At 39.1% G+C, this 21,025-nt stretch overlaps 1 protein-coding gene across 1 annotated transcript; it reads right to left on the reverse strand.

Annotated features, from left to right (window-relative positions):
* Positions 1–639: 639 nt before the first annotated feature.
* On the reverse strand, positions 640–20,468 carry LOC114642979 (circadian-associated transcriptional repressor). The gene is made up of 6 exons (XM_028791707.2): positions 20,293–20,468; positions 10,538–10,973; positions 9,643–9,718; positions 5,993–6,071; positions 4,019–4,136; positions 640–2,921 (listed from the first exon to the last, which is right to left on the reverse strand). The coding sequence occupies exons 2-6, from the start codon at positions 10,961–10,963 to the stop codon at positions 2,310–2,312; spliced, it is 1,311 nt and encodes a 436-aa protein (XP_028647540.1). The 5' UTR covers positions 10,964–10,973; positions 20,293–20,468; the 3' UTR covers positions 640–2,309.
* Positions 20,469–21,025: the final 557 nt, after the last annotated feature.

A 21,025-nucleotide genomic window follows, 5' to 3' on the forward strand; every position in this document is an offset into this window, starting at 1 on the left:
GCTTCTGCAAAAAGTGAAATTTTCCCCTGGAAACAAAGTTCTATCTATTCTTTCTAGTTTCTCTCTGCCATTCTCCATCTTGAGAAGACCCTCTCTTCGTGGCCATATTTAGACAGGCTGCTTGGCTCTATAAAGATAACCTAAAAACAGCTGATCAGAAAGAATCAAGTGTAACTGCAAGTTTATGTGCTACCTGAAACTTCACATCTAGCATTATCAGGTTATACGGTTTGCCAATACTCACTCTTTGTAGTATGGACACAATGTCTGCATGTTCCTTCACTCTGTCAGGCTGCAGGGTGTCATATAATGTAAAAAGAAAAGGGTGAAGTGCTGATGTACAGTACTTGACAGTGTTGTAAGAGTATGTGATTTGAGATATTTATTGAGGGCTGCATAATAAAAAATATAAATGGAATAATTGGGTCACTAAAGGACCCAAACATGACAAAACATCCCATAACTGCTTTGACTTCTACTTCTTCACTTGCTCAATAAATATTATTTGTGATAGATTTGAGGTCTCCTTGGCATTTTAACATCTGGGTTTAAGTGCCTGCTGTCATCAGTTAGGGTTCAGCATTTTGATATTTCAATTACCTGTTGTATTAGTAGTGATTAGAAAAAAAACATGACTAATCAATTTCTTTCAGAGTTTATTAACATTAAATCCCAGATTCATTTTTGGTGACATGTGCAACAAACCGTGCGTGATTTAGGGAATAGGTAAGGCAGACTTGGAACTCCTTATTATGAAACTAGCATCCTGGGGAAGGTTAATTACCAAGGTGCGAAAGACTGTGGTACTCACAATACATACAGCAGTTCAAGAAAATAAATCATAAAAAAAAAAAACACACACACACAATTAAACATAAGGAAAGCACTGAAGGCAGACTAAACCAGACAGATATCTACTACAAAATGGAGTATACAAGCAGTGAGCAAAATGGGCTGCTCCCTTCCTCGAATGAAACACCACAGGCTCTGTCCACACAAGACAGACAACCATTCAAAGGTCGCTGGTGATTGGTCTAAGAACAGCAGGTCAGCTGATCTGTATGTTATTGGGCACTGAAGTTTGCAAGGCATAAGATGATTGAAAAAACAAACAGTGAACTTCTTGAAGGCAATGCAAGCCAAAAAGGCTGTGGAACGCAAGGAGTGATCTACTAAGAAACCGCATTATTCTCAAAGCTGACATGGAAAGAATCGCCTTATCTAGTATATGAAAATCTAGGCCAAAGCAAGGATACTCCTGGGGAGGCAGAGGGTCTGTACTTGCCTGCAGCAACATTTGCCCCGCGGTGCCATCTTTCTGTTGCCCCAAATTGCTGTTGTTTTTCCTATGAGGGAATTGTGGGGTTCCTTATAAGTATATTCAGAAGATGGCCCAATCCCTACTACACTAGTAATTTGAGGTTGGCATACCCTTAGGAAGATCCCATTAGGCTTGAGAGACAAAAAAAATATGCCAATATGCAAGAGAGGCTAGCATTAAATGTAAATATATAGAGTGTGCAATCCAATTTGTCATGAAGCACCCTCTGGAATGCGGACTAAGGGTTTGGAAGGTATCCTTCTCTCACTTTTTCTATTGTGTCCAAAAGAAAAAGTATATATTTCCCTTAAAGTAATAAAAAGAATATAAGTAGGGTTATTGGAATATTAACCAAAATGACCTCGACTTGGGGAAAAAAAGAAGCTGCCCTGAAGTTGTACACAACAGAGCTGATCCCTTTCTGCTAAGCAGGGACTGGCCCTTCCTTCCTGCTGTAACTCTTTAGTATTTCTTACAGAAGAAAAAACCTAAAGCAGCCACGCAACAATTATTTCCCCTATTGTGATGACAACTTCTCTTTACTTAATCTATTTCCTGAACAGGAGAAAGACAGAGTCTAAAACAAGACTGCATTTTTGTAGATGCAGGAATAATATGTACAATTAACGCTTTATAATTTATCTTGTATTTTACCTTCTCCTGTCAAGAGAAAAGTAAATGTTTAGAATATGAAATACATACATAACACAATTAAAATATAAAACTGTGTTATATATAATCATTAACCAAATAGAAGTTTTGAATTGAAGGAAACATTTTCAAATTTTACCTTACACTCAAAAATCTGTCTATATATAAAACAGACAAATTTGTGGAAGTTTTAAGAGTTTTCATGTTTTCTATGAAATATTTTTTGTGTGCTCAGCCAGCTTTGTGAAAAGGGTGAAATGTTTCATCAATCGTGTAAATGCTAGTGCAGTGTCTAGTCTCTATAACACTACCCTGAAGAACAAAAAATAAACCAAGGTCAGGACTCATCAGTTCTGTGTAGTGTTTGCAGCACTGGGTGCACAGTTAAGTCCTGCTTGTGGCAGTGCAGTAGATTTGAGCCAGGAATGGAAGATGGTGGCAACAGCATAGGTAAAGACACAGAAAGGTTCTGACATTCTGCAAGTGTTCTCTTGGTAGTGCCCACTGCTTCCACAACAAGGGGCACACTTTGGCACCGGGCTGGTCCAGAGCCATTAATGATTGCGGCAGGAAGAGTGGTCTCTTTGACCAGATAGGCAGGGTCGTGAAATGGTGTAGTAGATGAAACCGAGCTGTCCTGAGTGGCTTCTAGGCTTGATGTATTGATGGAAGCTCCTTGGTTCAAAGCATGAGGAGTTCTGGGAGTACCTCCTGAATGGCCCAAAGCTGACTGTAGTTGTGGTGGAGTGCAGATAGGTCTTACATGAACCCAAGTCAAACTCAGTGCAGACCACTGGCATGTGTGGTGTGGCAGGTAATGTCTTTCCATTGCATTGGCAGTGCGGTTTCTTTCTCTGGTCCTGATCATGCTTTCATGTTGATAGTTTGGAGGCTGAATGCTGCTAGTCACCTCAGTGCTTTTAAACTTTGAAGAGATAATCCGAGGTTGCTGAGCACAAAGAAAGAAAAGAAAAAAAAATAGGACTATGAAAAAATATACCATTCTTTTCTTTTAGTATACAACTTCACAATTATTACAATGAGGTTTAAAAGCTAAAGACATTAACAGGCTAGGGTAGCTAATATGACAACACATCCTAATTCCTAGAATTCCTAGGATAATAATTTTTCAAACATCATCTTTACAATACTCATTTTTTCTCATTATTGTAATACTTACAGCAACTCTGTAAAAGGACCAAGACTACATTACTACAAAGCACAAGCTTAACATCACTCCAGCCTACTTCCTAAATGTTTCATCATACTCTTACACTGAATCAACCACACTCCTAGCTTTCTTAAACCCACACACTAAAATTATAGTCTCAGACCCGCTCTCTTCTGCTATTAAACTGGTGGTTAGACAGTTGATTTTTTTAGTCTGGTCTTGCCGTTTTCCAAAAGTTTCATCCCAATTTGTGCACAATACCAGTCTCAGTACCAGCCATACCAATAAAAACACATCTCATGCCCCAAAGCATTAAGTCAGAAAATGCAGGACTCTGCACACAACTTGATTGTACTGCATGTGCTTAGCACTTGGGATGGAGTACACAAGAGCAGACATATGCTGATAAAAAAAATTAAGTTTTGATTCATTTCTAAAGGCTGTTACACTGGGCAGCATAGTGATAAAGCTGTTACAGCTCCAGAGTCCTAGGTTCAAATGGGATTTGCACATAAAACCGTTTGTACAAGTGGGCTTTTTCTCTAGGTGCTCTGGTTTCCTTCCAAAGACGTGTAAGATATGTTATCATTTGGTGGTTCTGTGGGAATGACTGATGATGTATGCTTGAGTGTGTTCTGAGATGCTCTTGCAACATATCCAGATCTGGTTTTTACCTTTTGTATTATGATGCTATGGCAGACTCCAGCCCCTGCATTCTTGAACTGAATTAAGTAGGTTTGATGATGGAGGGTGGCAAGGTAGTTGCAACTAGGTACTGCAACTTGGTATGGGCATTAAAGGTACTGTTGATAATACTCGCAATCCAATTAAGTTGAAATCCATAAATAATCTCTTAGAAGTATGACTTCAATTACCTTTGATGGTGTACACTGCTGGCCTTCCTCTGTTTTAGAGGTGGGTGTGGTAGAGATGTGAGGGAACCATAACTTCAACATCATTTCAACTTGCAATAGTATTCCAAGGTAACGTTCCCTGGAACAAATAATGATGATGTATTAAAAAAAAAAAAAAAAGGAAAAAAAGTGTACCATTTCATTTATTTATTTTTTTAGTTAATGATAATAATAAACTTTCAATAACAATGTGTACAGACATACTAATTGGCTGTTTAGTCACAAGGTACCATATTCTTCAAAGTTAGTGGGTAACATTTTAGATTGGGTACTGCAAAAATGCAAAAACCTTACATTACAATTGCATTTTCACTTAAGAAATATCCATCCATCCATTATCCAACCCACTATATCCGAACACAGGGGTCTGCCGGAGCCAATCCCAGCCAACACAGGGCGCAAATTCCGGGCAGGATGCCAGCCCACCACAGGGCGCACACACACACACACACACACACACACCAAGCACACACTAGGGACAATTTAGGATCGCCAATGCAATCTAACGTATGTCAGTCAGTCAGTCATTTTCCAACCCACTATATTCTAAAACAGGGTCACAGGGGTCTCTGAAGCTAATCCCAGCCAGCACAGGGCGCTAGGCAGGAACAAACCCCGGGCATGGGGTTTAACCTGCATGTCTTTGGACTGTGGGAGGAAACCGGATATCCTGGAGGAAACCCACACAGACACAGGGAGAACATGTAAACTCCACGCAGGGAGGACCCGGGAAGCGAACCCAGGTCTCCTTACTGGGAGGCAGCAGTGCTACCACTGCGCCACCTTGCCGCCCCACTTAAGAAACAAGACCTTAACAAATACTTCTTTTGGTTTTAATGACACTTACCAAGGATTAATGGTTATTCATTTGTTCAACATGACCTACTAAAATAGTTTCACTTTGAAACGGTCAAAAGTTTGTTAAGTGAGACATATTTCTCTTGTTACCACATACTTCAAAATACAACCTGTAAATCCTTCATATTCAGACAGCAAGTAATTTTACCAGTATATCTAAAGGCCACACTGCACCGAGTTGAATAGCTTGTTTACTAATGCTTTGTGTCACCAAAAGAAGCCTTTGTTAGAAGTCTTATTACACAACAGTAGATTAGTAATAAATGCATTTTAGCAGTACCTAAACTAAAGTGTTACCAAATAGTGTGGCCAAAATGTGGTGACACCAGACTATTCATACAATACTTTGTCACAATCCATAACAACTGCAATAATAAAATTCCTTGGCAGACTCTTTATTGCTAGCTAATATCTACCTGCAAACACAATTACTCCAACTCAAATAAGTTCATCCCCACCCCCATTTTCAACTGTATCCACAAAAACTTTCATTGATCATTGAGGGAAAGTTTAATGTAATTCAAGTCCTTGGAATGGATTTGCATGGTCCATACCCATAAATGGTATGATGCTGACAAATCAAAACAGATTGGCTGGACACTGTCCATGAAATAACACACAGAACATCTCTTGTTCCCCGTTACAAAAATTTTCAAGTCTGTACATGTCATGGTCTTGGATCAACGGTGCTAACAGAGTGTCCATTTTCATTACTGTAATAAGATAAGTCCAGCATGCCTCACAGATTTTTCCCATGGAAAAACAATGAGTTTGCACCAGTTTTTGTCCAGGTTTGCTCTCAGCCCAGTGATTGCACAGACCAAGCCAAATTATATATTTTCACTACTTAAGTAAATACTGCACTCCACAACTCAAACAGCTTGTTTACATCTTTTCAAATCAGTCCTTTATATCCTACATTCTGTATTTTACTTTTAAATACAATAAAAGGCTATTAAAACACTACACACAAGAATCCAGTGGCTATGTACTAGGAGTTAATTCTATACATGCAGAAGGCAATGCCACTGGAGACGTATGAACTTGGACTAAACAATTAGAAAATGCAGTGCTTACCCCATTGCAGGCTTCTGTAGGACTCCTACAATCCTTTGAATCCGGTCCATTGCTACACTCTGTTGGAAGCTGCTCAGACCTGCCAATATTAAAATTTATATAGTTATATATCTAGATGGATCAAACATATATCTGACATCTGAAATCCAAAAATATGAACTGTTGCTTTTACAGATACACATTAGCCCCCATCTCTCAGGACAAAAAAAATGTCTCTATATTTTTATGTTAACTTTGTAGGGTCCTTGCTTACATCCAATATCCTATATACTGTAGGTAACCTCTCAGTCCAGGCTCCTCAGGAAGCCAGCTATAAAGCAACCCTGTGGGCAGGTGGGATTTTTTTTTTTTGAGGTGAAGACACAAAAAAGAGCATTAGAGAGCATTTTGTTCATTTGTCTCAGATGTGTGGAAATTGGCAAGCCTGAGATGTGGACCCTGGACTTTGGTCAGTTCACCATGCTGGGGGGGGGGTAGCATGGCATAATGGTCTCCTTCGACCCCAGGTGAGTGGAAAGACGTGGTACTGGGCAACTGTTTTGAATGGACAAAACAGCTGGGAGCCCATGTTGCTACTAAAGACCTGAGCAGCACGGCTGAAATGGCTCTGAAGCTGCCAGCGGTCATTTTTAGGGTATCTCATCAGCGACTGGCCACATACTGGTGTCAGCAGTTGAGAAAAGAACAGACTAATGACCCCAATATACATCCGGCGCCGCCGAGAGTGGCAGCCTTTTCAGCAGCTCCGTGTATGACTGAATGTGTATGTGTACTTTTCTACTTTTATTTTTCTATTTTTATTTATTGATCACTCCTATCACTTTATTTTATGTGGATTTGTTCACTGGACACACTTACTTTTACAACTATGTGAATTTCCCGTTGGGATTAATAAAGTATATATCTATCTATCTATTTATCTATCTATCTAAGACCGAGGACTGGTTTAGCACTGATGCTGGTGGATCCCTTGATTATGCAAACAATGGCTTGCTTTGTGCAGGGAAGACCAGACCGAAATGCACCACTTGAATGTCATGACGGATGGATTTAATACTTACCCTTGGCACTAGGGCCTAAAAGAAGAGAGCAGTGTAGTGACCGACTGGGTCCTGTGGGAGAGTTGAGTGTTTAAAGAGGGAAACAGACATAGCACTTAGAGAGCACTTTGATCATGAGTCCCGGGTGCTAAAGCCCATCAGCCTGGATGTGTGGCTTTGGCTTGGCTCACAAAGCTGTGGGATAGTGTGGCATACAGGTTGCCTCTGACCCCGGCTGAGGAAAGTGAGGCGGAGCTGTCAAAAGGAGAATTCAGATGGGAGTAGCATGGTGGAAGCAGCACTGAAGATGCCAAAATGTCTTTTTTGGGGCCATTTACCAGCAATCAGTATAAACAGGCTAATTCCATTCCTCTTTCTGTCACACCTCAACAGGGTCTTTACATTATTATGTACAAAAATGTGCATAGCTTGAAATTTAGTACACACTCCTTATTTGTAGGACTCTCACTTTCTGTCCTGTATTTTAAGGTTTCTAGCTTTCATTTTATTTAAATGAATATTGACAGAGAATGCTTTATTTTTTGACAAATTTATGTAAACAGTAATGATTTATATTTCCTGGTGTTCAAAAGAGTCTGTGTACTGTTATGTTGTACTTGCTTTTTTCTTTTCAGACTAATGACTACATATTGAAAATGAGGTAAAAAAAAGAGCATAGCTGCATTTTAAGCTTCAGTGAACAGACTGAGGATAAATTAATCCTGAAGATTCATTCCCTGTAGACACATCCCTTCCCCCCCTTCACATGTAGTCAACCCCCAACCCCCACCCTCACTGATCATCCCTCTTTCTTTGCTCTGAGACATGCCCCACCTCCTCAGATGCACACACTCATACACACGCTTTATGAACCCCCCCCCCACCCCCGGCGTCATGGATGCCCATCCTAGTTTACTACAAGCTGAAGTGGCATGTTGAATGAGGAGGCGTACTTGTCTACTGTTCACACTGTGGCTCAGACACAGAGTGTATTATCTCTATTTCCTATCAAAGCACGTGTCTCGACTCAGACAGCATGATTTAGAAAAATATAAAAAGCAAAAACAGGGAAATTCAGGCATTACTGTCAAATCAGTTAGCACAAGCAAAGTGGGATCTTCAAGCAGGTGACAAAGGGTGGAGTGGTGGCTCTGAGGCTAAGGATCTGTGCTGGTATCCAGAAGGTTGCCGGTTCGAATCTCCGTCACTGCCAAAAGAGATTCTACTCTGCTGGGCCCTTGAGCAAGACCCTTAACCTGTAATTGCTCCAGGGGCGCTGTACAATGGCTGACCCTGCGCTCCAAGAGGTATGCGGAAAATTCCTAATACAAGAAATTGTATAAGGTGAAATAAAGAACAAAAAATCCTACAAGGAAACCTATCAACAGTCCACTAACCATATAACCAGGGTCAGGTAAAAAAAGTGAGTTTTTTTTTTTTTTTTCCCAATGAAAAGCACAGGGGTCACCTCCAAATGAATTACCTTTCTTGTTCTTTTCACCTTTAGATACAAATATAGACCACCAATGCAGACTTAAATAAAACCTAACATATGTGAACCCAACTAAAAACTACACCACATTGCCCATGTAAAGCTAGTGAAGTATTTTAAACTTGAATTTCCTTCATCTGTAGCTCTGTTGGTTCATAGCTTCTGAGTTTTAAGTGCAAATCCTACCACAAGCACAGTCTGTGAGGAACTTGCATGTTCTCTGGGAACTTCAGTGTTCCTCCTAGATACTAGAAACATGTACTTTAAGTTAAATAGTAACTATAAATTGTCCTGAATGAGTAGGTGTTCGTGTGTGTAAGTGAGAAGTATGTCTAGGGATTTTTCTTGTTTTGCACCCAGCTCTGACCCATTACCATGAATAAGTTTAAGCTTTTTAACTACTCTATAAATGGATGGATGCTTTCAGATGTCTGGTCCCATTTACATAAAAGTACTAAAAAAAAACAGGAAAAGAACCTTCACTACACTATTGTGCGGATGGGATATATTTGCCATTTGCTCCAGTTTCTGGCATTCACCTCAGTCAAGGAGCAATAACCAAGGTTTTAACAAAATCCTATTGCATGTTGGTAGAGTGGATGGAAAATGTAAAAAGCTCTTTTTTAGGATGTCTCTCGGCTACCTCAGCACCAAATGCAGAGAGTCTGGCCCTTCTGAACTCCATATTAAAATTAAAACATCCTCCACACATAAGGAGAAAGACGCAAATCATTGTGTTTACTGTGTGGTACACAGAGTGCTATCCTCCTAAAATGACCACACCACTTTGTTTTTAAGTGTACGAATGGCCCATATTGAGCTCAGTTTCACTGCCTATGAAGTGGATCTAGCATATAGACAGATTCCCTCTTGAAGCTTACCTTTGGCTACTCCATCTTATCAAAAACAAACTTTAAACAGAATGTAAAACTCCATCCTGCAACGTAATTGCCTCACTAGAAAAACAGTATTCTCTCTGACCTCAGTAAATGTATGGGAGAAACAACAGTGCTACTGTTTTAATAATTTAAAGACGTAATAACTCATGCATCTCATCAGAACAGAAGCTTTATGCTGAGTGGAACCCCTCATATGCGTTTTTGCTCTAAGCAACCTACCTTTGTCATAGCGTCCGGTCTTAATTCCATTTAGCAGTTCCAGCAGTGGCCGAATGAAACCCTGAAGTTCTTTGCACTGCCAAGACATCAACAGAATTGTCAGATTTGAGTGCTTACATTCTTTTCAATCCACACAGTTTTAAAAGCAGACCATGATGGACAAACTAAACAGTATTACATTTATAATTGTAAAATGAGGCTCTTATGAATCGTTTAGTTTGATATTATACTGTTCATCTTTCATTTGCCTTCATTCATTTGTGGTATTCAAGTCACTGTAAAAAAGGATCTGCTAAACAGTTAAACTGAAATATAGTAAGAAAGCAAAACAGAGAGGCAGGTCATTAAAGAAGCTATTTAAAGGGTGCATATTTGGAAGAGATGACTTGGTGCAACGGTTAGTGCTGCCGCCTCACAACCCCAGGAGACTTAGTTCAGATTTCTTCCTGGTCACTGTGTGCACAGTTTGAAAATTGTCTGTGCCTTTTAGTACATTTTCTTTGAGTGCTCTGGTTTCCCTCTCACATATCAAAGATGTGCTACAAATGTTCAAATGACAACTGGTTGGCTCAGTTTTGTATGACTGTGCAACACTAAAATGTGTATTAAGCAAGTTTAAGTGGATGAATGGGTAGCGCCCCCCCCACCCCGAAACCTCCTTTACTCATTTCCTTTTTTTGCTATGATCTAGAAGCAAAAGAAAGCCATTATAATAGCCATCTCATATGGCACCAGCAGTTCTGCAGATGTTCCCAATTTGGGAGTAGCTGGAAAGACAAAACGGCAGCTCAGTCATCTGCCTCACCTGTTCCTATTGGCTTGGCAAGAAAAAACACTGACCCTTTTTCTTTGCTATTCTCAATAATATCTTTATGTCACATTTACTGTTACAAACCTTTTGAGTGAAAAGCAGATCTCCTTCTGTGCAGCAGTGTTTTGCCCCTGCACTATTCATATGTTTCTCCTCTAGCTTCCAGGGTCTTTTCAGGCCACAGCCACTTGAGCTGACATGGGAAGTACTGGAATAAATCTTATCTTTTCCCTTTTCTCTGCATCCCATCTCTGTGAGCTTGTCTTCCCGTTGTCTCCACAAATATGATAGTCTTAAAGGAGAGGCCTGAGGCTTGGCACCATCTGTAGGTTTAGCCCTCACAGTTCTGGCTTCCCCTTGGAATGGGGCAGCTGTCCGAGAGTCCTCCTTAGGAGAAACCTCCTCACTGTTAGGAAGAAACACATCTAAATCTTCCTCTGCTGAATCCCCATCACTGTAGAGGAAGCTATCCAGTGAGCCAAGCGATGATGTGCTTCTGGAAGACTCCATGGCTGCGACTCTAGGAAAAAAAATAAATAAATTAATGTGTACATCTTAAGCAGTTCCCTTGTTCTCACTTATCCCTAGATGTATTATACTGTTTTAGTTTTGTCCATTAATATATTAATTCTTGGCTAACACTAGTTCATCACCTGTAGTTGGCCATAGCTACTGTAAGGTTTAAAATTGGGGGCACACAGCTTTATGCTATGCGTTCAGCCCTGCTATGTATTATAGACAGACATCTGTGTGGTTGCAGAAAATGTTGAGAGCCACTAGATGGTGCTCTACTTTGATCAGCCTAATTTAAATGTGGTGCAGCTTTGTCCTAGATCTAATTCAGAGGTGCCAAAAGTCACCGCATAAATAGCCACGGGTTGGGGTGTAAAGGCCCTTCCCAGCATTATGATCTTAGAGATAGTGTTGCCAACAGTTCATGTACTGGGAGGAAGAGAGGCCAGAAGTGGTCAGAGAAAATATGGGAGGTGCTTAAGCAAATTCTTTTTTTCTACTAGAGTCTTTAGCCCATACTTTAACGCCTATGGCTTAATGTTTGCAATCCAAGCAGTTACTCAAGGGCTACTTAATGCAGCAATAACAAGACACAATGATATCACACACTAAGCTTGCTTATTATGTATAACACTTTAAGAATGCAATCTTTAACTGTGCAGCATAGGATTAAAAGTGCAATTGAAAAAGTATACCTGTATTTTACAATTGTAGAACATTAGTCTCTGGAAACATGCACCAATCTGAAGACTGCATAGTGGCACAAAATGTAGGCTATGTTCAAACTGCAGCTCAATCTTTTTAGAGAATTGTGGACCAAAAAAAAATTAATGGAATATGATTTTTTTCTCAAATCAGATTTAGACCACTTTCGTATGTGGCAAAAAAATTCAATTGCAGAAACAGAGGACTTGAATGTGACCTGTGTTTGAATTCTAATTTTTGGAAACTTGTTAACTTCAAAGTTTATGCAACCATCATTATACCTTTATGTTGAAAAGATGAACTACACCGATGTATCAATACAACATACCAATGGAAAGAAAGCAAGATGGCAAACTTGGTAAGAACTGGCAGTGTGGCATAGTGGCTACGGTTTGGACCTCAAATCCTGAGGTTGTGGGTTCAATTCCTACTGCTGACACTGTGTGACACTGAGCAAGTTATTTGACCTGCTATGCTCCAATTGGAAAAACAAAAGCAATTAACTAAGTGTACCTCAGGTGTTGTAAGCTACCTTGAACAAAGGTGTCAGCCAATTAATAAAAAGGAAAAGAACAATTTGGGATAACTGTCGCAAGCTAATACTGCCCAATCACTACAGTACGCATTCTCTGAAGAGAAATGACACACCTCACATGCATATTTTATGAGGGAGTCTCGCAAACAGTCAAAGTCAGTTAAACATCTCCCTTATTATTCTGAAATTGTTAAACCATTTTCTTGCATTCAAACCATCACATTTTGCTCCCACCAATCTTGGCTCCTCTAGTGTGCACAGGTTAGAGTATAAAGATATTGGCATGATCGCTGCATGCAAAGCAATGTCTGCTTTCTCAATTTCTATTTCTCTTCCTAGCCATCATGAAATGACAAATTCACAGACATCCTGGACTGAAATCCATGTGAAGCAGTACAGTATCCATCATACAGTTGATATTTTACTGCATTTGCCTGATGTATTTGATTTTATTGATATTGAAATTAAATTGCTAAAAAATGTAAAAAAAGAGAGATTTGTGCCAAAACTTGCAACCAAGTCACTTTTAGCTACAGTGTGAATGAAACCTTAGTGTTACTGTCTCAATTCCCATACCAATGCCTACCTGTTAAATTTTGCACTTTTTCCCTAGGAACTCTTGGGTGTTCTCCACATACTCACATTTACTTTCTCATCCTTGTTTTACATTAATGGGCCCTACAATAGTCCTGCGTTAACAAGTTTGGGTGTGGTATGGTGTCTGTTGCATTGGAAATTACATACTGACTTTATCTGAAAACTGCCAGGATAGGCTCTGGCTACCGTAGCTTTGTAATTTAAATGAAACTTGGGTCAGAAAGTGGCTAATGAATTGGATCCATTTTTTGTTTAACTTCCAACTGTGTTCCAAAGACATGCTCCAGATGTTAACTGGTGACTATACTGAAGCACAATGCAGTTTTTTTGACTGGCGCCCCATCCGGGCTGACTGTAGTCATATGTACAAAGCTGTGAGTATAAACTCCAGCTCCATCACAAACCATAATAGAAATGTTAGAATGCAAGGCTGAAAAATTGAAGTCACATTCATAATTATCCACTGCAGAGGGACCAGAAGGATTTGAGAACCCTCATCCATTTCCCTTTAATACAATACAAGGCAGATTGCACCAAGGCAGTAAAATAAAATAGAAAAAGCATTCAGAAATATACTATTCAGAAAGTGTGTCTTCTATGTAACCCAGCAGATTTAAGGCAGTGTGTGTGTGTGTGAGTGAGATGAAGGAGAATTCTGCACTACACTAAAGTGCCAGTCCTTTGCTAGTTAGTTACTCCAGTGTGCCCCCCTGCTAAGATGCACTTCAGTCAAGCTGGGATCTCTGTGGATTTTCAAAAAGCTCAACAGACTGGAAAATTAGGCAGGGAAGTCACGCGAGATCTAAGTAAGCAAGCAGATGCACACATATACACATATATACATACGCACACACATGCACTTTCTCTCATGCTTTTGAGAATAATCAAAAAAAGATTAGTAAACGAAAAAGACCTTCATAGATGATTAAGTCATGACAAAGCCAAATTATACAAAAGACTTATGTAGTGTAGCATAAATGCTAGAAATGGTTATTCCAACATGTAAAGAGAACAGTTCTGCACTCTTTTATTTCAAACTGGCATGAAGCCTCAGAACAGCGGAATGTCTTTCCATGAAAATGGAAATTAGACGCCCACACGGGTGAATCGTGACACGGAGACTGGAAGAGCCGTGAATTTGCAGAGTTGGCTTTGAAAGCAAGAATGCAACTGCCACTTCAAAATGAACAAAGAATAACTTACCACAGACCTGTGTTTAATAAATTTATTGAGCAATTTACAGAATGGCAAATGTACCTCTTCATGATATTCCTTTTGTTTATGCATGCCATGCACTTTTTCTGCATATGTGAAAATTGTCTCTTTTATAATATGGGGGTTTACCAGTCTTCTATTTATTCTTCTGGAGCGCCATTCTCATTAGACAGATGAAGAGAACTGTACAGACAGTCAAATTCAAACAACTTACCTATATAATATAACAACAATAGTGTCCACCTTGAATTCTAAGTACTGATATGAAAAAGTAGATGCACATATTGTCTCAGTGTTTGCCCACCACATGTGCTAGTTGGTCACACACAAACTTCAGTCTAATTTATCAAATTACTGACAATTGAAATAGTATACACAAACCAATTACTAAAAACTGTTCAATTTAACCCTAAACAATAAGACACAAAATACAATGCAACACATATTTTACAAGTGCATATACTGTAGCATATAAAGGCATTCATAAATTTTCAAGTTAGTAAATCTGGAGTGTATTTATAAAACGTTTAAGATTATTATTGTGTATTTGCTCATTTTCAATTGCTTTCCTATTTCAAATTTTATTTTTGATTGAAATTAGTTGCATTAGGTTTAGAAAACTTCTCAGCTTAAATGATGACTAAATGATAGACTGATATGAAGAAAGTGTGAGCATGTCCAAAAAAAGACTAAATACCCTGTTTAAGGTGGACTCTATACTTGATGCTGTCAAAACAGGCCCTAGGCACTCTGTGACCTTACAATGTAAAAAGTTTCTTCAAAAAAAGTGGATGGATAAAGTTTTAGTAGACTATAATTACTGTCTGTATTTATACAAATACTACAGCATATTGAGTCCTGGCTGTTGTAGCTGTCATCAATTGATCTGCTTTAGGTGTATTTTTTAAGAAAGAAAGTTTTATATGACATACTGTGTATATTATTTAATTGTTGGAAAACTTACTGGAATTTTTAAAATTTATGCAGGTCACCCTGCTATAGATACTTTGAACATATTTCAAATTAGGAGCATGCTCTTGCATATAATGCTTTTCTTATACATCAGGTTTCTTCTATTTAATCGTGTAATTCTCAGGTCTACTCATGTACCTATTTTGTTCTGCCTTTTTACACCATTTATACTATTTTCTGATCCTTTTTTTCCCATTTAAGAGTCCCATGGATTCAAGACACATCCCAACAGCATCAGTGAGCAAGGCATAAAGCGATTCTGGAGAGGGTGTAAACATAATAGTTTCTACATTTCTACAATGTAAACACTGGAATGTCATCCTACTTTCTCAGGTTAATAAAAAGAGTAAGCAGAAGAGATTGAACTGGCAGCCTGTAACTTACATGCAAACGTCTTAATCACTAGGCTTTACTGCTGGCTCATTTTATACATCTCAGCAGTATTTAGTTCCGCTATTTCAAAGCTCTGGAGTCCTAGGTCCAAATTCTGACCCACTCTTGGGTTGTATGTACAGTACTTGTGAATTTCCCCTTGGGATTAATAAAGTATCTATCTATCTCTATCTACTTTACATGCTTTCTTTTTGAATGTGTATTTTTTTTTCTCTGAGTACTCCAGTTATTTTGCACTTCCAAAAAAATGTGTGTATCAGATTAATTAACTCATCTACAGAGGCCCCTCATGAGTTTGTATGGATATCTGCAAGAGAGTGCACTACAATCGACCTACCACCTTATCTAGAGGTGATCCCTGGCTAGCATGCTTAAGACTTTATGGCCCTGAACAGGATTCAGTAGTTATGAAAATGGGTGGTAGTGGATATTTTCCATATATGATAGACATTTTTTTTTCTATCTAAATTGAACTTTTAATATAGCAATTTACTATTATTCATATTTTATGGAAATTGAGGAAGCAAAGACATCTCCCTGTGTTTTAAATCCTGAGCTTAAGTAGCTGATTTAATATATTCATATATTCACTTTTTTGAATCCGCATTTTCTGTTGCAGAGCTAGAGGAAGCTGGTGCCTATTCTGTCAGTCTTCTTCTTTCGGCTATTCCTATTTATTGGTCGCCACAGCAGATCTGTCTCCATCTATGGTAGTGCTGATGCTTTGCAGTAAGGAGACTGTGGAAGATTGTGGGTTTGCTTCCCGGTTCCTCCCTGTGTGGATAGCGCTTTGAGTACTGAGAAAAGCGCTATATAAATGTAATGAATTATTATTATTATTATCTATCCCCATGTTTTACATCATTTTCTTCCAAAGCAATGGAGAGTAAGGCAGAGAAGTGAGGAAGAGAGAGTAGGTAGGGTGAACTGGGTGGAGAAGATTGGCAGTAGTTATTTCTGATAGGAGTAACTTCAAGAGTGAAAGGGAAGGTCTAGAGCAAAAATCAAGAACCGGCCTTAAATGTGGCACAGGTCCTTTGCAGAGCAGAGTTAACACATCCACTTTCTTTTTGGTTGTAACACACTGCTACATGTCTCGTTTTGTACAGTAAAATGCATGCTGTTATCGGATATAAATAATAATGCCACTAATTGTTTGCAAGGATAATCTCTCACAGGTTGGAACCATAATCTCTCACAGGTTGGAAACTGAATGTTTCAAGTCTCACAGCAATCTTACGGAGGAGCAGGAGAGTCACCTCGCTTAGGTCAAACAAACCTTGCATTCCAGAACTACTGAACACTGTGAGTCTTCGTAAGTTTATTTTCTTTTTCCTCCATGCCATTACCACTTGACCATTGCTACTGTGAAAATAATAAACGAATGATTCTAAGGCATTATATTTATATATATACTGTATATTTGTGAGAGATAAGAGACCGAGAGTAAGATATAATGTATTGTAACATATGTTGTATTCATAGTAATTTTTTTAAATTACATGAGATAAACAGCATTCAGTTGTATGAAATGTGATATATAAACAATTATAATTAATACTACCCACTGATGAAAATACAAACCATGTATTGTTCCCATTGTCAAAAACACACTTTGTCAAAAGAATTCAGCAATGTGTGAACCCGTAAAACTTCATGTAGATTACTAGAAGTTGTACTGTATAAAATATGTCAAACGTTTAGTCTAAAGTATATTACCACATAAAAAACTAAATTCTGCCCAGTTCCAGCTGAGACCTTTCTTTCGTACAAATTAAGCCTGGTGGCCACAATTCTTAAGATTGTGTCTACTTAACAGCTATATCAAATAATTTGGCCTTACTGCTATCACAATAATTAAGAAAATGCAAAAAAGGAGAAGCAAGCTGAAACGCAACAAACCCTCAATACCTCTGACGACAGCACTATAGCCAAAACGTGCCCTTGCACCTTGTAACCGGTAATTCGTCGCTTTAACCAAACGTAAGCCAGTATAAGTTATGTTTAAAAATATGAACCAGTAAAAAACATCCGTGTCAAAATTTGACTCGTAAATATGAAACAAAAACTCAGATCAAAATAATCAGGAAAGAATGGAATGTTAGACGATTTCTTAAGTATATATTTAAAAAAATGGAATTTTGTTTTGTTATATTTATGATTTTTAAAAATAACGTGACAGTGGGTCGTTGTATCACAACTGCGACTCTGATTCTTTATAAGTCACATTTAAGCCGTTGCGTAAAAGGTGGTGCGGGTCGGCCACCCACGATGAAAACCTTTTCTTCGCCACAGGTGAGCAAGTGATACTATACAGCCTGGACATGTCTTTAATTACGCTATTTACTGGCGCTTATCTTTACAGCAAAAAAAAAAAAAAAATACTTATAGTGTGATACGTAACTTCAAGCGGCGTTTAATGGAATTTACAGCGTCGACAATGACGCTAAATGCTAAAGCACTTCCCTTTAAATTACCGCTTGCTGCTAACCAAAAAGCTTTAGTGATTCTAAGGTACTTTCAAGATATTTAAACGAACCCACAAACCTTTTTTTCCACGAAGCACAATCTTTTATATTTAGCATTCTTGAAAAATCACAACGGAATGATTTGCCACCTCTAAACGTGAAGCCCGGTTCGACTTTCGTCTTGAGGGATTTGCTAATAATCTTTGTCTTCGCGTTTGTTGGCTCTAAGTGCTCAGATTTTATCCCCACTGTCCAAATACATGTCGCTATAACCTAAACTGTCCGACGTAGGTCATCGGAGAATAGGTGTATGAACCCTTGGGTGGTTCCTGCCTTTTGCCTAATGCTGCCTGCTTGGGCTTTGGCTCGCCGCACCTCCGTGATGTATAATACATTAATCACTTTTCAGAATCTGTATCACTACTCGTATAAGTTTTAACAATGTGTTTACATAAACCATCGCAAAGACGTACAGGCTGGTAGACCCAGTATCGTTATCTGTGTTGCGTTATTAGTAATGGCCCACTCAAACACCTGCCGTTTTCGTTGGGCTGGTTCGAACCATAAACCCGATGCTGCGACGAAGGCTCAGACTCCGGGATCGGAAAATGAACGACCGAAAATCCCTTATCATTGCTACCCATATGTATCCTTCTCGAACAGAAGTCAAAACCTGAGTAAGAACCTTGTGCTACCACCACCCACTGGTGTCATGAGCGGATGTTCTGCTACTTTTCCAAAAAGGTTTTGGGGGAAAAAAGTAGATTTAAATATTGGAATATGGGTATATTACTATATGTTAAGATTGTGACTTAATGTTATGGTGCCTTCTTTTGTCTCTTTGTATTAACCATTTAGTTTGATCTCGAATTAGAGCATATACTGAATTTTACACTGCTATCTGACTGCCTTCAATTAAACAGAATTCGAATACATTTCGGATTACGGAGAGTTTTGTTTGATACGCCTGAATAAATACAAATTATACTGTACGTTATCAAATATCGATGGTGAAATTTGGGCTTTGAAGACGGGAAGGAGATCACATTGAAAAGGTTAGACTCAGTATTGTCTCCAGTCTTTAATGCTCCAGTTTTGGAGTCAGTAGCAACTCTGTATGACTTGTCAGCAGATATTAATCGTCCTGTTAATTCAAGATCATTCTCTCTTCAGGTTTACTATAAAAAGCTAGTTATGTAAATTACATTCAATGCTGTACTGTACGTTTTTCTCTACTTGTTTATACGTTTTGTTTAGGGGCTTAATTTGAAGATGCCAGGAAATAGTACTTTTCCTTTAAACCGACTCAGGGACCACGCAGCAAAACAAATCAATAACTCTTATAGGCTACAACATCGGTCAGTGTATATTTATTTTATAGTTTACCCTTGAGATACTGTGCTATTGAAGTGGAGAAGGTTACAACTCATTCCAGTCTTCATCACCGACATTTGATGTCAGTACTGACAGAACAGTGTCTTGCATGGACCAACCCTGAACAGGAAGCTACACGTGTCTCACAAGATAAAATAAAAAACTGGCTCTGTTAGTATATAACTATTTTAAAATATATGCTAACAGAGCCAATTGACTATTTTATCTTGTGAGACACGTGTAGTATTCTGTTTAGGGTTGGTCCACGCAGGACTCCCTGTTCAGTGTAGGCTGTGTGTGTGTGTGTGTATATATATATATATATATACATATACAGAGAGAGAGAGAGAGCGTGGTCAAGAAATTCATTTTTTTAGTTACACATACAAAAAAAATGCAAGTATATTGATCAACGAGGGGCGCTTTAAAACAAAGACATACTATACGGGGTTACTAATAAAAAAAGGGCCGTAAGGCAACTGTTTAAAGAAACTGCTGAGACATCAACCTTAAGACAGTAGAAACGGTTTACCCTTTACTGGTGATGCATAACAATCCGAAGAAATGCACACACCGGTTACATCTCTATCCTCATGTCCAGAAAAGAAAATCACTTTTATTAAGTTAACACGCTAATTCACTGGACTGTTTTACAGGTTTCCACTTATTTATGGGGGTATTAATTTTGCAATAGAACGCTCGTTCACAGCCTTTAAACGTCATGACAACAAGGTAACTCCCATGAAATGTTACCCACGGCTTCAGTTTGAAAGCAATTTGGGACTAGGCGGACACTGAGATCAACAAAGAATCCCTTCAAATAAAGCTACGTAACGTGTTCACAAATTATGACAGGTCTCAAAAATGCTACAGCAATAATCAGGCAACACATTAACGGGGATGGTGTTAAAATCTCAATATATTAATGGCAACTGGTTCAACTGCTGCAGGTTCATCTACGTTCCTTCACATAGCCTCGTGTGGATAATACCGTACCCACACTTAATTCCGGGGGAATCTTGAATTTATAAAACAAGAGCGGCTACCTTAGAGCATACGTTTCTTACCTGTCTTCCCTGATGAAGTTGCAGCAGCAGCCGTTCGGCACCAGAACTCCACTCCCTCTCTGCCTTCAGTTCCTGTTTAATCAGTTCAAATGGTCTTTGTTTCACTCCACTGTCAGCAATTGTCAGCTGCTCATTGAAACTGCTAGTACAACATGTGCGATGCTACACGTGTCTACGCTTGTGAGCTACACACAGCCGTCTCGATTGGCTGGCATCATGAAGCGGAAACCTATTATTGGTGCGTGAGTGACCAATGGCGAATAACACACTGTCGATTTGCTAGTAGCGAGACCGCCCCCTCATCACCAACACTCCAACGTCAACCACGCCACACACGAAGAACGGTGTGGGAGCGCGTGGGGACGAGCTAGCTGGGCATGCGCGGGCATGGTGGGGATTTTCTTTTTGCTTGACGAGAGTTTTATGGCTAGAATAAAATAAAGAAAAAAAAGCTTGTCCGCCAGAAGTGCTATGTGTGTTTCCACCAACATCACATAGACATGCAGGTTAGGTGAACTGGCGTTGCTAAACTGGCACAAGTATTTGTGTGTGTGTGATGGACTGGCGCCCCGACCAGGTATTGTTCCTGCTGTGCCCTCGGTGCTTGTTGACGTAGGCCATATAAGCGAGTATGGAAAATGAGTGAGTGGACTAAACGCACTGGATGGTATTTGCCTTTTCAGGAGTAAAATTGCATGTAAAATCAATGGTACGCCTGGGAACAGCGGGTTTT

The sequence above is a fragment of the Erpetoichthys calabaricus genome, chromosome 2, assembly GCF_900747795.2.
Source record: "Erpetoichthys calabaricus chromosome 2, fErpCal1.3, whole genome shotgun sequence".
In the NCBI taxonomy this organism is placed as follows: domain Eukaryota; kingdom Metazoa; phylum Chordata; class Cladistia; order Polypteriformes; family Polypteridae; genus Erpetoichthys; species Erpetoichthys calabaricus.

Coding starts and splice junctions, on each gene's coding strand:
- LOC114642979 (XM_028791707.2), bottom strand. CDS start 10,963: ATGGAGTCTTCCAGAAGCACATCATCGCTTGGCTCACTGGATAGCTTC. Junction 9,719..10,537: donor ATCTGCTTTTCACTCAAAAG/GTTTGTAACAGT, acceptor ATGTCTTGGCAG/TGCAAAGAACTTCAGGGTTT. Junction 4,137..5,992: donor CTACAGAAGCCTGCAATGGG/GTAAGCACTGCA, acceptor TATTTGTTCCAG/GGAACGTTACCTTGGAATAC.